The 17,325-nt window shown below is 39.2% G+C and overlaps 1 protein-coding gene across 3 annotated transcripts in view; it reads right to left on the bottom strand.

Moving 5' to 3' along the window:
- slc38a12 (solute carrier family 38 member 12) overlaps positions 1 to 17,325 on the bottom strand; it is a 218,135-nt gene that overhangs the window by 51,613 nt on the left and 149,197 nt on the right. For all 3 annotated transcript variants that reach the window (XM_088000518.1, XM_088000519.1, XM_043714560.2), the window contains exon 9: positions 12,666 to 12,759. In XM_088000518.1, coding sequence (XP_087856644.1) covers positions 12,666 to 12,759 — 94 coding nt within the window. The remainder of the gene's footprint in view (positions 1 to 12,665; positions 12,760 to 17,325) is intronic.

The raw sequence follows: 17,325 nt of genomic DNA, 5'->3' as shown, positions 1-17,325 counted from the left end.
AAGGATATGGAAGCTTTGCAAAGGGTTCAGACGAGATTTACTAGGATGTTGCCTGGTATGGAAGGAAGGTCTCATGAGGAAAGGCTGAAGGACTGGAGGCTGTTTTCATTAGAGAGAAAGTGGTTGAGAGGTAACTTAATTGAAACATAAGATAATCAGAGGGTTAGGTAAGGTGGATAGTGAGAGCCTTTTTCTTGGATGATGGCGGCCTGAGGGGGCATAGTTTTAAATTGTGGGGTGACAGATATAGAATAGATGTTAGAGGTGGTTTCTTTACTCAGTAGTAGGGATGTGGAATGCACTACCTGCAACAGAAGTAGATTTGCCAACTTTCAAGGCATTTAAATGGGCATTGAATAAACATATGGATGAAAATGGAATACTGCAGGTTAGATGGGCTTCAGATTGGTACCACAGGTTGCCGCAACATTGAAGGCCAAAGGGCCTGTACTACACTGCAATGTTCTATGTTCATTCTCTGTTGTACAGCACAGTACTTCAGTAGGGGGGTTTGAGGTACTTGTACAACAATACATTTGGTTAAAAAGAGTTCTCTGCAAGCAAGTTGCCAGATTTATTCTCCCAAGCTTGCTGCATGTCAGGGCTTGCTTTGGTGAGAAGCTATTATAGAAAGTAAATTTGAAAATCAATAAAGAAAAGGGTAGAGGAGCCATTTTAAAGTCTTTTATTCTACATTTGAGTTTATTGCTGCAATACCTTTTGATCATGCACCAGAATACCCCATCAACTGGTGTTCAGGAGGTTGCTACTGTAAAAGGACAGCCATAACTAGAATAAAATTAGATGTTTGAAAATGGCCCAATTCAGAGAACAAGCAATCAAAATTGCGACAGTGCTTGGGTTAGCCCCTACATGAAAACAATCCTGGAAATCAAACTAACCTTCCAAACATAGCAGTCTTCCAAACATAGCAGATGGGTTTTAAGGCTGCACAGTGAACCTATCAGCAAAAGCAGAAGCAAGTTATCCCTTAGCCACAGATCTTGAGAGAGAGACTGGGCCAGTGCTGTCCAAATTTGAATTTTATTTCTGTTATACTGATTTATTTTGTCTTACAAATTATTTCAGCTAAACACATAGTGCTGACATGAAATGGTATTTCGAATTTTACATTGGTTGTCCTGGGAAATGACTGCTTAGAGGAATCCAGCTTTAAAAATATTTCTATGGAAGGCAACCTTCAAGTAGTTTGACTTGAAGTCATGATTTTCAGAATGAATCTTCAGGATTCAGGGAGAAGTTCCTGAAAATCAACTTAAAAATTAGGTTATTTCTACTGGATGACAGACAATTTCACAACAGTTTAATACAATAATTTAAACCAGTAACAGCATCACAATAGTTAACTTAGCTAAGCAACATGGGAATGTTAATTTTAGTGCCTGTCTGCCCGCCCAATTCTCAAAAGAGTTGGTACCTTTCATTCTCAAGGACTTTGAAACTGCTCTAATTAGGATGAAAGGCCAAGGGAACAAATCAGTTCAGTGAACACATGCAACTGGCTTCCAAGCCTAGTTCTAGCCAAGATTTAGATACAATTTCAGTCAACTGCTAAACCCTACATTTCTTTAAAAAAGGTTTTTGTGAATTAAATTACTTCAAAGTTCTACAATTTAAATACTTAGGAAGGACAAGGATCCAAAGTCCGTGCAAGCTCCAGAAACCCCATTCCCATCAAAGAGGATGCATCAACATGACAAGTTGTGATTTATAGTCATGCTTCTGCATTTGATATAACTTGGCCATCTGATCTTAGGATATTGAAAATAACAAATGCTGAAGATCACAGTTGGTCAGACAGCATCCACGGAGAAAGCGCAAGCTAACGTTTCAAATCCAAATGACTCTTCATCCGAGCTGAAGTAAAGGGTCAACATTCCTGCTGTAACTGGAGGGTGGTGTTGGGGGGGGGCAGGTGGGTGCTGGTGGAGAAAAGATGATGATAGTTCAGATTAAGTGATCAGAATGTGAGGATGGCAGAAAAATGGTGTGTCCAATTGCCAGACTTGAAAAGAACAGACAGTCCCAATGGAGTGGACTGAGAGGGGACAGAGGACATGGTGACAAAGAATATAACAAGTCAAGCTTCAGAAAAAGCAAAGGAAGTTGGTTCTCCATTTGAAGGTTTTGAACTCAATATTAAATCCAGAAGACTGTAAAGTGCCTAGTCTGAAGATGAAATATTGCTCCTCCAGTTTGTTCTGTGATTCACAGACATGTGGGCCTGCGAGCAAGACACTGTGTACAAATAACTGGCTATGGGAAGGTCAGGGTCATGCCTGCCCACAGACGCTCTGCAAAGCGGTCACTCCAGTCTGCTTTTGATTTCTCCAGTGTAGAGCAGGTCACATTTGGTACAGCAAATACAATGCACAAGATTGGAGGAGGTACAGGTGAAATGCTGCTTCACTTGGAAAGACTGTTCAGGCCCTTGGATGCAAGCAGGGAAGTAGTAGTGCACCTTCTGCAGCTACATGAGAAGGTGGTGTGGAAAGGGTGGGCAGGCATGGTGTTAGTTATCAAATGAATGAACTAGGGAGTCCTGAAGGAAACAATTCCTACAAAACACATGCAGGAGAGTGAGGCGATGGTGTTCTGCTGGAGTTGTCTGAAATGGCAGAGAATGATCCTTTGAATGCAGAGGCTGAAAAATGAGAACAACAACAATGTATGATATTACACTGGAGATAGGATAAGCTAGAGTCTCAAACACTTTATAAACAGGCAACCTACTGCATTTCCCAATCAATCAGTCTAGTTCATTCAAAATGTCAGGACTATTTACAAGCATCAACAATTCCAACACATCATAACTGAAAAGTTGAATGTAGTATTTACAATATTAATTTCAAAAGGTGACTGAACAGAAAGTGAACAGAAAGCAGAAGGTTAATTAGTTGATTCACCTCCCAGCTATCCGTTTGAAATATTGCAGACTGAACCCTGCACTACAGTTGTACCACTACACAGCTCCCTAATGAATCTTCCACATGCATTTGATCTCCTGCCCTTAGTACACTCACTTATAAAAATGTCTCCTGGATTATCCCCTCTCCCGTAAACACATTCCTTTCATGCAAGAATATGACTCCAAGGATCCTGATTATTCACTAATTTCAGTTAGTCAAGCATTGGAATTAAGCACATGATTATATTATTGTGGTTTCATTTCTCCTGCTGTGCTAAGCAACCAAACTTTAATTAAAGTGAGATAACATTGTTAGTGAGCATGAAGAAAGTATACTTACTTTTGTCTGAGAACTAGCAATAAATGAATTTTATGTTCCTTCTCAAAGCTTCAATGAACTGGGAAAGATTGTTGTAGAAGACACTTAATGGAGATAAACTAAGTTGAGGAAAATAACTCCAATGACACTTTTTCTCATCTATGCACCTTTACTTATAGAACATAGAAGAATACAGCGCAGTACAGGCCCTTTGGCCCTCGATGTTGCGCCGATCCAAGCCCACCTAACCTATACTAACCCACTATCCTCCATATACCTATCCAATGCCCGCTTAAATGCCCATAAAGAGGGAGAGTCCACCACTGCTGCTGGCAGGGCATTCCATGAACTTACGACTCGCTGAGTGAAGAACCTACCCCTAACTTCAGTCCTATATCTACCCCCCCTTAATTTAAAGCTATGCCCCCTTGTAATACCCGACTCCATACGCGGGAAAAGGTTCACACTGTCAACCCTATCTAACCCCCTAATCATCTTGTACACCTCTATCAAGTCACCCCTAAACCTTCTTTTCTCTAATGAAAACAGCCCCAAGTGTCTCAGTCTATCCTCATACGATCTTCCTTCCATACCAGGCAACATCCTGGTAAACCTCCTCTGCACCCGTTCCAGTGCCTCCACATCCTTCCTATAGTATGGCGACCAAAACTGCACACAATATTCCAGATGCGGCCGCACCAGAATTTTATACAACTGCATCATGACCTCAGGACTCCGGAACTCAATTCCTCTATCAATAAAAGCCAGTACGCCATATGCCTTCCTCACCGCACTATTTACCTGGGTGGCAACTTTCAGAGATCTGTGTACATGGACACCAAGATCCCTCTGCTCATCCACACTACCAAGTATCCGACCATTAGCCCAGTACCCCAACTTTTTGTTATTCTTCCCAAAGTGAATCACCTCACATTTAGCTACATTGAATTCCATTTGCCACCTTTCTGCCCAGCTCTGCAGCTTCTCTATATCCTGCTGTAACCTGCCACATCCTTCCTCACTGTCAACAACTCCTCCGACTTTCGTATCATCCGCAAACTTGCTCACCCAACCTTCTAACCCCTCTTCCAGGTCATTTATAAAAATGACAAACAGCAATGGTCCCAAAACAGATCCTTGCGGAACACCACTAGTGACGGCACTCCATGAAGAAACTTTGCCATCAACTACTACCCTCTGTCTTCTTCCATCCAGCCAATTCCTAATCCAAACCTCCAACTCACCCTCAATGCCATATCTCCGTATTTTCTGCAGTAGCCTACCATGGGGAACCTTATCAAACGCCTTACTAAAATCCATATATACCACATCTACCGCTTTCCCCTCATCAACCTCCTTCATCACCTTTTCAAAGAATTCAATAAGGTTTGTGAGGCACGACCTGCCCTTCACAAAACCATGCTGACTTCATATTCCAAAGCATACACCCATGGTGCCATCAATGTCTTCTACAAACATGGGGTCTAACACGGAAGAGGGAGTCCTGAAGGAGAAAATTCCTACAAAATACAGTCAGCTCCACTTTTCCATCATCACTATTTGCTACTCCTTGTCCAATAGAGAGTACTGGATAAACCACAAATCTCTCCATGCAAATATTAAAACACAAAAGCCACCAAAATTCTGCTCACTCGCCACTAAACCACATCCTCACTGGCTACTGTCCCAGATTAAACTAGACAGTTCATGAGTTGCTTTCCAATCAGATCCTGAGATCAGCTTCTGACAGTATCCTCTCCGCCGCAAAGATAACCTATGTTGACTCCCAACTGCAATTGATCTGCTTTAATTCTCATTTGTGCCAATCAGATCGTATTCAAAATACCACAGCAAGTTCCACTCATCCATCATTTATATCCTCACTGTCTTACTGAGGCTCAGATCAAACATCTTAAATTGATCAATTGGCCTGCTCAAATTGCTTCTTCATTTCTAACTGTCACTCAATCCTAGACATTTCTGCCTTCCTTTAACATTGGTCTCTTGAGCTTGTCAATGTTTTTCAACCAACCATTGGCAATTGTACTATTAGATACCAAACCCTGACAATCCAGAACTCCCTCTGTAAATCTTATCTCCATCATTTCCTTTTCAACCAAGCTTTCATGTGCATCCTTCCAAAATCTTTTGCTTTAACTTAGCATCCATTTCTATCAACTTATGTTAGAAAAACTAAGGATCTTGTGGCACAGTGGTAGTGTTCCTACTGCTGCCCTGGTTCAAGTCCCTCCTGTTCCAGATGATCTCATAATACATCTGAACATGTTAAAATTTCCCAAGGCATGGGTCAATGTTAACATACTATACAAATGCAATTTGCTTCAATACAACAAATACGGTAAGCAGGTAAAGAATTTGTTTTATTTCAAATTTAGTGTCAGAATAAAGGTTTTACAGCATGGACAGAGTGCCTTTTGTCCATTATGCCTGCACCAGTCAAGTACCTATCTCCTCTCAGCCCATTTTCTAGCACTTGACCTGGAGCCTTGTAAGTTATGGTGCTTCAAGTGATCATCTAAATTTTTCTTAAATGTTGTAATGGTTCGCACCTCTGTCACCTTTTCAGGCAGAGAGTTTCAGATACCTAACATTGTCAGTGAAACAACTTTTCCTTTGATCCATTGAAACGCACTGCTCTTTACCTTAAATCTTTGCCCTTGATTACTGACCATTATACTAAGGTGGGTAGCTTTGGCCTAGGTACCCTACCCATGCCTTTCACTTTTTGTCATGGACCAGGTCAGACCCCCTCAAAACATTTCAAGAAAAGTAATCCGGATTCTAACTTTGCTTGTTGTTTTAAGCAGGTGTAAAGTGGATATTCCAGGAGGGATGCAGCTGACCCAACCAAATAAACACAAAACAGAATTTTATATGCAAGATTACCGAAAGAAACAAAAGAGAACAGAATATAGAATAACTTAACCTATCCCAACTCAATGATGCTGTTCCAGATACTTACAACAATCCCCAAAAACATCCCTTGGCAAAAAAGGAAAAATCAAACACAGGGTCTTACAGGAGATATGTCAGAGAGAGGGAGGATCAGCATGGACCTGCGCATTTGAGTGCAGCAGCTTCACAAGTGACTGCCTGCTTTCAGTGAACAGCCAGACTGTAAAACACCAAACCAAAGAAAAGAAAAGCTGAGCAGGAAGAACTAGCCACTCTCCTTTCATTGTACATTTTTTTTGTTAAAAAACTTTAAAGCCTCTTTCCTGAGGCAGTATCTGTTAGCTATTATCAAACTGGCCCTAAAGCCCTTCAAACCTAGATTTTCTGGAATCACTGCTTTTACGACTTCTCCGAGAAAAACCGCTAAGGACAGCATAACCTTGTTAAAGGGACAGCACTGTCACATTTGGCACCCCTGAGTCATGGCCCCATGCAGCCTTTGTGCTCAAAAGGAAAATAAACACTGTCGACCTCTTCTTTCTTCACAGTTGAATGCTCTTGTCCAAACAACATTGTGCTGAATGTCCTCTGCACTCACTCTAATGAAGTCACATGCTTCCTAGTGTGGTGACCAGAATTGCATAATTCTCCATGTGGAGCCTACCATCTTAATACAGCTCCACCACAACTGTGATGCATTTGTATTTAATGCTTTGACTAATAAAGGCAAGGGACCCATAGGCTTATAAATTATACTTTGAATACAATAGTTAACAGCCAGCTCTAACGACTCCTTTGCAGAATTCATGTTTTAGCAATAGAGAAAACATCAGTTCAAGGTACCAGGGCTCTGCTTGAAGCTGCCAGCATGGAGTGCGTTAAAGGAAAAAAAAAGAACCATGCAACAAATTGATGTACAACTTTATTGAGCACATGACTTCATGAAAAATTTGTGTTTAAACTTGTTTGTTTTGCATTATTGTCCATTCTGTCTGGCAAATGAGATTGTTCCAGTTTCCATGTAAATTAAAATGTTAATTTTCTTAATTTATTGACAAAGCTGCAAGCCATTAGAGACTGAGGTTCCACATAATTGCAAATTTGTTTAAAAATTTATGAGCATCACCATTATTGAGAACGCAAAGTCATTTTCATAACAATATTTTGATTCTGTGTAGTCTTGAGAATTGTAAATGAAATCTCCCTGCAATATTTGCTATGACCATCACTGTCACATCGTCCCCTTTCTCAGACAGCTCATCAGTCAACCTTTGCCATTTGCTATTCAAAACAGTATTTTTAAGCTATGTAAAATTTGCAAGAATGATTATTAAATTGATTAATCCATCATTTCAAATATTTTCTATTGTATGTACGCTGAAGAATGCCATAGAGTTTACGCAAACACTAATTTTTATACAGGTAGCACATGTACCAATGTTAGAGAAGTACCCAACAGTACAAAACAGAAAAAGATATTTGGCCCAAAAAAGTTCATGTCAGCATTAACTCTATTGAACCAAATCATTCCAGTGGACCCATCTTGTTCCCTATAGCACTTCAACTGTTAACCTATTCAGGAGACAAATCATCTCAACTCAAGTAATTTAAATTGAAATTCAGAAATTTCCTGTCACCATGGGGCGACAGAGCAAATTTGGCTGAAGCTGGGACCCATAGCAATAACATAAAATTCTTTGATTGTACTTCAGCTTTCAACAAATACTTGGTCACTGCTCAATAAAGATTCTAAATTAGTATTTGAAAATTTTCATAATGGGATTATAGATTCATCATGGGTTACCGCACTTCAGTGGCTAAGAAGGATGCAACGAACTGAAAATACAAATAAAGATTTACAACAATGGTTTCAGGGTGAGGAACTTCAATTTTATTAGAAAATTGGAAAAGCTTGATGTTCCCTTTTGGGAAGATTAAGATCGATGCTCCAAATCATGAGTCTAGACAGAGTGGATACAGAAGCTGCTCCTACATGGAGTAAATGCTAGAGAACCAAAGGACAGAAAGATTAGCAGATGTAACAAAAATGGTGGCAGGAGCAAAATGTTTCAATCTAACTGGCGATTTTGAATGCATCGTCTAGCAGTACAATGAAGGTATATCCAGTTGCTTTTAGAAACCTGGGATTCAACCAGCACGTGAAGAAAAGGATTTTCAGGACAATGGTAGAGCACAGGGAGAAGAAGATTAATCAAAATGCAGGCTGAGAGCATAGAGATGACAGGTTGAACAACTTTTTTTTAATGCCTAACCATTCATTTCTTTTCATAAAATAAATTGATTGCCAAAGCAGATTACATAGACAGCCATTCAACTAATCCCATCTGTGCCAGAGATCCAAATGTAACCCATCATAGACCTGTATTCCATTTTAAAAGGATTATCCACATTTTCTTTAAAAGACACTTGTTTTCTGCTTCAAACCATTTATAAAGCATATTTCAATATGACTGCATAAAATAAGTTCTCTTAACATCTCCTTCCTTTAGACCATATTAAGTTGGCCTATTTATTCAGATTTCACTAATTGCTGAATGAAATAGCCTTTCCTCTACCCTAACTTAAAATTCCCCTTGGCTGCTCTTTGCTATTGTAGAATTTCAAGTCCATCCTAACTAAATTTTCCTTTCTTGGTAAACCTGCACTACACGAATTCACAGTTTTATGTTCTCTTTTATAATGGCATGCCCAAGGCAGGCATATGGACTATGGACTAAGTCATGTTTTGTTGAAACACATCATCACTTGCCCTCAAAGTAAAAACAGCATGACAAATTGGTAGTGAATTTGTTGAAATTATAATGTAAACCTTCAGATCCCAATAGAAGAAAGATCGTAGAATATATCTGTTCTTGTACTGCTTCTAACTTCCCATGTTAGAATGGAAGCAACCACCACCTAGAGAAAGGTGAAAACTAGAAACTATAACTAATGGATGAATATTGTTGCAAGGAAGTATTAAAAATAGGGCTGAACCAATTTACAAATCAAAGGAGATTTTCAACCATTTGCAAAGTCTTCAATAATTTGTTTCCCATTGTAGAGATAATGAATTCTATCTCCCTGAAGGTTTGGTTGTCGTCATTTTTGAGACCTTATTTTATTTTATTTTTAATCACTTTTGGTTTAGAGCTGCGAACAGAGTTGTAGGTGACATTTGGACTGTGACAGCAGCTCATTTTTCAAAAAAACATTTGTGTACAAAACCAGGCCTGGAAATTTGCAAGTTTATTTCTTGTTCAACAAATACTCTAGGTTTCAAGTTCCAGAAATGCAGGCGTTGAATGTCAACTGGGGTCTCATACAGAAGCAACTAGTCTAACTAAGAGAAATCAAAGTTATAATTGGTTTTTGAGCTGTGTTTATGTCAAAAGGATTGTGGCTGCAAAAGTTACAGCGCTGTGGTACTACTGCTCCCCAGTTATCCTCTCAATATCAACCGACCGAAAGTTCAGATAAAACAGTCTCAGCCATAAGTATTGAGTATTCCTCATATCTACTGGTGTTGTGATTTTTAACTTTGTACACCCCAGTCCAAAACTGGTACCTCCAAATCATGACTACTGGAAGGTAGTTGCATGCATCAGGGTCTACAGAAACAAAGCAAGATACAATTCTTTGTGTCTGTGATATTACCAGTTTTGGAGTCTGCTCAAGTAAACTGGCCAACAATTTTTTTTTTATTTATCCTAAACTCACTAGGTTTGTCTTTGATTCCAGCACTTCCCCCATTCCCACTTCCTCAAAGATGATCATTCTCAAATCATAGACATTAGATGGCCTTGTAATTTAACTTTGCTCTGCTAAGGCTACAGTATTAATAGATAATTTGTTAAATCTTTTGCTTAAGTTAAAAACCCAGTGTCTGATGTCAATTATTCACAAAGTCTCACACTAGATATCGACAAAGTCCAATTGGGGTCAATTGAAGCTCATTGAATGTTTTAATTTTTCATGTTGCAAATACAGATAGAGACTGATTTCATTTCCCTGTCTTTATTTCATAACATAACCTTGGCCACCTCCAATCAGAATATTTAATTTCCTTATAAGTCTCTTCAATATGTCTTAGCAATGTGTTATTGAAAGAATATCACACACCTAAACAGCAAAGTCAGATACACTTGTGCAGATATTCTGATGTCAGATAGTCGTTGAGAATTGTGGACTACAGTTGTGCTTTGGAACCATTCTGAAAACATTCAGAAGGTTCCAACTGATTTAAACACTGAATTATCAGCCACGTAAATTTAGGGGATTGAAAACCTCTAACTCCTAACTGCATATTAAACTAATTCCCCTCCGCTCACCACGCCCAACCATTCCTTCCCTTCCCAACCCCCACTAACCCACCTCCAGAATATCAGCGCAGCTGGTCAGTTGGCCCATCGTACCTTCACCGGTTCTGTTGTGTAGTCCCAATCTCCAGCCTTTCCCCATATACTTGACACAATTTCTATCCAAATAATCACCCAACGCCCTCTTGAATACCTCAATTGAACCTGCCTCCACAACATAGCCAGACAGTGTAACCATTCACACTGGGTTTCATCATTAACAGGAAATAATTTTATTCCAAAGTACATAATTTTAACAAATGGGAGAAGAAAAAAGAATTCCTTATCTACTGCTATGCAACTTAAACTATACTCCTTTAAAGCCAAATATACACACGTTCACAATTAAGATTAACAAAAAACAGTTTGACACATTGGAGAAGAGTATAAACAAGGAACAAAATTCCATGAAGTGACGGTTATTTTTCACTTCAAAGTTGACCAATTGGATCTGGATCACGGAATTGTTACAATTCCTTCAAGATTGGTTTCTCAGTCTTTTCACCCACACTAAATAAGTGGAGGCCGGGTGGGGGGGAGGGGGGAGGGGGTAAGATGTCAGTTAACAGGCTCTGGATCTCCCTAACTGCCCTGTATTTAGAGATCTATAGTAAACTGTAGCTCAAGCAATCCAAGCACTGTAATTAGACAGTCTTACCTCAACTCAAAGGCTCTGGGCATCAGGTTATGTCAAGGACTCCCTCACTGCTTTGGGAAGCAACATTGCCTTATTCAGCCAAAAACGAGCAACGTTTCAATTTTTCAAAGTTGTAAAACTCTACTGGTATTTCAGCAATGTGACAGTCCAACTTGCAATTCAGTTTATACTCCAATAAAGGAAAAAATATGCAAATTGTAAGGAACCCCACTATCAACTAAAAAAAACACTATTTAGGAAACATTTATGCAAAACCACATGGGGGACAAGCTCAGTAAAAGACAGTGGAAACTACAGACACACCAAAATGTACTGTGTCTATCCCTGCTATAATTCCCTTAACTCTCTGATCAAGCAGGTTTCACATAAACAATTTATGAGGTGGTGGTGGGAGGGAGACAGGTTAAGAAAACATAAAAGCAAGTGTTAAAGCAAACGCAAAGAAGAAAACTCAGGCTGGGAGACAAGGAAATAAAAATGGATAAGGAGCAGGAGGCAGACAAGGAGAGTGACAGAGACGATAGAGAAATCAAAACATTATGAGCCTATAAAATTATTATTTCACTCTACTTGTTTATGCTGTAACTAGAATTGAGCAAATATTCAAATTTTTCAAATTCTAAGTAGACTTAAAGAGTAACAGAAATAACTTTAAAATAATTTAGAAGAGAAATGCCATTATTATAGGCTGAAAATAGTAATTGCCAGTGTAAAATAAATAGCCTGATAAACATTCCATTTGATCTCAAATGCTAAATAAGAGTAGCCATTTCTTAAAACAAGTCACTTGCAAATCATGAGAATCTTGATGCTCTATTTTCAAATGACCAATCAGCCAATGGATCTGTTAAAGAAATCTATCAGCAGATTCTCAAACACCCGTTTTATATATATCCCTGAAACACAAAATGCTGCATTATTCTTCCAGCTTTTGTGAACAATGAGTAAAATTAACTTGTTAGAATTACTTCTCCTTCAAAGTCCAAACTTGTACACCCTACTTCTCACACTAACTGACATCAGATTCTTGTACAAGCCCCAACTGTATGCTACATAGGACTACCCCATCACCTTCATCCCCTCCCCCATTCACCCAATGTACTCCATGCTACTTTTTCCCCACCCCCACCCTCCTCTAGCTTATCTCTCCACACTTCAGATTCACTGCTTTTATTCCTGATGAAGAGCTTTTGCCCGAAACGTCGATTTCGAAGCTCCTTGAATGCTGCCTGAACTGCTGTGCTCTTCCAGCACCACTAATCCAGAATCTGGTTTCCAGCATCTGCAGTCATTGTTTTTACCCATAACATGTTCCCAATAACATGAAATGCAAACGTTTCTCAACCCGACCCATGTGATACACAAGCTTCTTCCTCACACAATCCCCTTGTCACCGCCCACCTTCCTACTTGCATTAAACACCCACTTCCAACTGCATAAGCAAATTACTCAAAAATGTAATCTCTTTTAAAAGAGAATTCTTACCAATCCATCTCATCAGGGAAGTGATAATTTGAAGGTATTTCGTCTTCTGAACATTGAAGAAAGTGAATGGTCCGAGAAGCAGAGAAAATGCAGTCTGTTCAATACAAAAAAAAATTACTGAGCCAGAAAGTAGCACAATTTAGGTCAGAAATGTACAGTATGGCATTATGACAAAGTGGACATGAAATTGCAAAGATATGACAAATTATTCAGTTTTAACATGCATTGTTGAAGTGTTGGCAAACCAAGAAAATGAGGAGTAGATGACATAGATGGCAGGTTGACAATTCAAAGATGCAAGCTAAATAGAGGATGCTCAGGAGGAAAGGGAGAGAAATCAGAGAAGCAGGGTCACATTAGAGATGGGCAATTCACAAAGGAAATCCAAGTCACCTATGGGCGTAGTAATGGGTTATCAGGGAACGGATAGGGTCAATTAGAGACCAAAATGGGATCGATATTTGGAGGTGGTGGGAACAGTTGAGGCAATGAGAATTTTGCAAGTCACTTTGTAAGGGAAGATGCAACCAGAGCCAGTGTAAATGAAGATGCTGTTAAAAGTTGATAGCGATGTAATGGAAAGGCTGGTGATAAGTCGCAGCGACCAGATAGAATCTGAAATGTACAATGTGGGGAAAAAAGGCTGAAGATAAAAATCACTAGCTCTAATCTTCTAAACCTCATCAGTGGTGCAAGGGGGCTGGAGAACTGCACAAAAAGAATGCAATTCCAGCCCAGTAAATTTTATCTCAATTTTTAGAAATGATCATCTTCGACAAAATTAGTCAGGCAATTCTTTTGGTGAAATAGCACAGATGATTGAAGAAATGTGAATGCAATTGATAAAGTGCCACATAAAACATACTAGCTTGCAAAGTTGAAACCCAAGAGGGCAGGTAGCATTGATACAAAAGGAAAACAAGGGTGGCGAATAAACATTTTATTCTGGAGAAAAGCATGCAATGAATTCACTGGAGATTGCTCCTATGACTACTGTTTTACTTCAGAAATATTAAATGACTTGGATTTCAGCGTCATGCAATTTCAAGATTTGGCACAAAATTTGAACAACAGAGAGGTGACTGGTAAGAGATTTTGAGGGAACAAAAGGTTAATGAAAAGAGTGACATTTGGCAGATAAAATTGAATGACAAAAATGTAAAATATTCCTTGTTAGGAATTTTAAAAAGGCAATAGAAATTAAAGGGCACAAACTAAAAGGTACAAATTTAATAGGATGCATTAGAGGAACAGGAGGTAGATAATCACAAATCACAGAAGGTGCCAGAAAGAATTAAAAACATATGGGATCCTGAGGTTTGTAAAGCGGCATTGCAACGAAGTTTAAGAAACATTCATGAAACACTGATTTGCATTCAGCTAAGGTAGTGAGCCCAATTCTGTGTAGAACACTTTGTGAAGGTGGTGAAGACAGTAAAGATTTGAGCAAACAAGGATTGGTAGCCACATGAATATGTAGATATTGTTCTCCTTTCATAAAAGGTTGAAAGACATAAAAGAAGAATTCAAAATCATGAGGGGTATGGGCAGACTGGAGAAAAATTAGTCCCATTGGCATAAGCAGAAGATAGTGTGATGAAGGTTCCTTATGCACTATTATTGAGAAACTAGGGTTCGAATGTGGACAGAACCACATGTAGCTTTAAGTTCAATTTTCACTTCTATACTTTGTGAACAAAGAAGGAAACAGATTTCATTGCATGGAGTTGCTCTGATTTCACACGGTGTCTGAAATCTGTTGATACATAGGAGACAATGGCTTTAAAGGACATATTTTATGCGAACAGAGGCACCAAGCTGTCCACTTCGATTCATTGAAGTAAACATTTTGCGAGATCTTGTGGGGTTTTTTTCCCAAATAAAAGACTGGGACAAAAGAAGCAGCCTGAATAGTGGGGTCAAACTGTGACAGGACGAGGATGTTTAGTTTTAGTTTTCACCAGTTGCTTGAAGATAGGAAAGCTGTTTTACTCCTCTCTCGGTTACAATTAAAAGCTGGGGGTTATTTTCCTGCTACTGGAGTTGCATGTGAGATCATTTATTTTTCTAAACTTGCGTTTTGCCAAGGAAAACTCAAACGGCTCCACTGCTTTGTGAAACTGCAGCTGGCCTCTGCATGGGTTTACAGAATGTTACTGTATTGAAATAGTTACTGTTTAGCAGTAAAATAATTATCAAGTTTTCTAAAAAATTGGTATTTCAATTTCTTTTGTTATATTTTAACTATAGTGTATGAATAAAGTGCATGTTGCTTTAAACCTGGTACTTTGACCAGTTGAATTACATCTGGAAAGTAACACCTTACACTTTCCTTTAAAATAAGAAAAAGATGGGTCTAGATTACCTTCTGAATACATTTGAGGTGGTTTGGTCTGATCAAAATCAATATACTATTTGGGAGGATTCAGTCTTGGAGTTGGGGTTCATGTGAACAGTACAGTACATTCGAAAGGAGGGAAGAACAAACAAAAAAATTGCCGTTTCCTCGCAAAAGGTGCCCTATGACAAACCATTCGATAAAAAAAATCCAGATCAGGCAGTTGTGCATTTTTTCAGCCAGACAGAATAAAGATTCTGTCAAGTTAGGCGTTACCCAAAGTTCACAACTGGGGAAAAGTTGGAATACTGAGAAGTAAATGGCAAAAGCAGAAAGCTAAACAATGGAGATATGGAAAACCAATACATATACTCTTATACTGATTACAAGTCTTTAGAGTCACACAGCATGGAAACATACTATTCAGTCCAACACATGCATGCTGACCAGGTTTCCCAAATTAAATAGTCCCATCTGCCTGCATTTGGCCCACATATCTCAAAACCTTTAATATTCATAAACCAATCCTGATGCCTTTTAATTGTAGTTGTACCTGCCTCTACCACTTCCTCCGGCAGCTCATTCCATATACGAGCCAACCTCTGCATGAAAATGTTTCCCTTCAGGTCCCTTATAAATCTTTCCCCTTAAATCTATGCCCTCTCATTGTGGACAACCCAGCCCTGGCATTTCAAATACCTTGGCATTTCACCTTATCTATGCCCCTCATGATTTTGTAACTCTATCAGGTCACCCCTCAGTTAGGGTGGGGTCCCAACCTATTCAGCCGCTCCTGCTAACTCAAAAGCTCAAGTCCTGACAGCATCCTTGTAATTTTGTTCTGTACCTTTTCCAGTTTATCAAGAGTTTTCATTGGTAAGTACATATCTGGTTCATTGGCAATTAATGTGATGCAGCTGGCAACTATCTAGAAATGAGTACAACTGTCGGTGTTAGAACATGATTAAATGGGGTGCATAAGATGCCAAAGACAGAAAATAAAAGTTTCTACATTATGAGAATATTTGAGTAACTATGGCTGTCCATAGAATTGCCCATCATTGATTGTGAATTTATAGGATGAGCTGTGTTGATTAGGAGGATGTGGCTAACAATGACATTGTTGCATGTAATTATTCTAAAGCAGAACATGTAAAATGTGTATTTGGCTGGGGAAGGTAGAGTGTCCTGGAGAGGGACCTCTCCCACTTGGCATTGCTGCTCTTTGATATCGCCCTCTAACAGTTTTAATTTTGTGCCTTGCCTTTTCCCCCTCAAGGAAATTGACAACAGGTTCAAAACACCACTAATTTAAATGTCACTAATCTGTGTGTATTATTTGAAAGACAGAAAAACGGTCAGAATATCTAACAAATGAGGCTTCAGAGGAATATTGGCCAAATGCTGGCAAATGGGACGAGATTTATCCAAGATATCTAGTTGACATGGACGAGTTGGGCCAAAAGGATCTGCTTCTGTGCTGTACATCTCTATGACTTTAAGATTAGGCTGTTAGTATAACTTTCCTATTAGAGATCGCAAATAGGAATTAATCCTCAGCATCTGGTGGCAGAAGAATGACCAAAATGATGGGACGAATAAAGCAATTAGGTAAGAAGAATGATCATGTAACTGGGCATATTGTTACTGGAATGTTTCAGAGGTGGTATGTGGACTGGATTTTACCAACTTGTGATAGGTTTAGATGCAAAAGGGCTAGAAATATGTCAGATATATTGGATTGTAACAGTGCCGTGTCACATGACCAGTAGTGGGCACTTCACTGATGTAACAGCCACCTGTTGGGAGACCAAAGGTGACAATCAAGTGTCCCATCAGTGGCTACTCCCTGACTTCTTGGCATTTTACTTGTGTCAAGAAAGGCTACAATCACATGGGAAGACCACTGAAAGAGGTATCCTTTCTGTATGGTCTGGAGGGATCCCCTGTGGTAATAATCACTCCCACACTTAGCACACAGCTGTTTGATGCTCCTTTGCTCTCCAAAACCTCAATCATTAAGATAAAAACAAAGTTACTGTGGATTTTGGAAATTTAAAAGTGCTGGAGAAACTCCGATCTGGCAGCATCTGAGAAGAACTAACATTCAGTCCAATATCTGTTCTAAAGAGGAGTCTTATTAGACTCAAAGTGTTACTGTTTATCTTTGTACTAGAGGCTGCCAGATCTGGAGGTTCTCCAGCACTTCCCATTTTAATTCCAGATCATCAGGGTTAACCCACTTGGCCCTTAATCCAACTTTACTCTGGTCTTAGAAAGGTATTCCTAACAGTGGTGGTGCTAACATCTGCTCGAAGACAA

Source organism: Chiloscyllium plagiosum, unplaced genomic scaffold, assembly GCF_037043375.1.
Source record: "Chiloscyllium plagiosum isolate Xiang-an unplaced genomic scaffold, Cpla_swu_hap1 HiC_scaffold_25, whole genome shotgun sequence".
NCBI lineage: Eukaryota > Metazoa > Chordata > Chondrichthyes > Orectolobiformes > Hemiscylliidae > Chiloscyllium > Chiloscyllium plagiosum.
The sequence above is the reverse complement of the archived record's forward strand: the minus strand, read 5'-3'. Positions and strand labels throughout refer to the sequence as shown.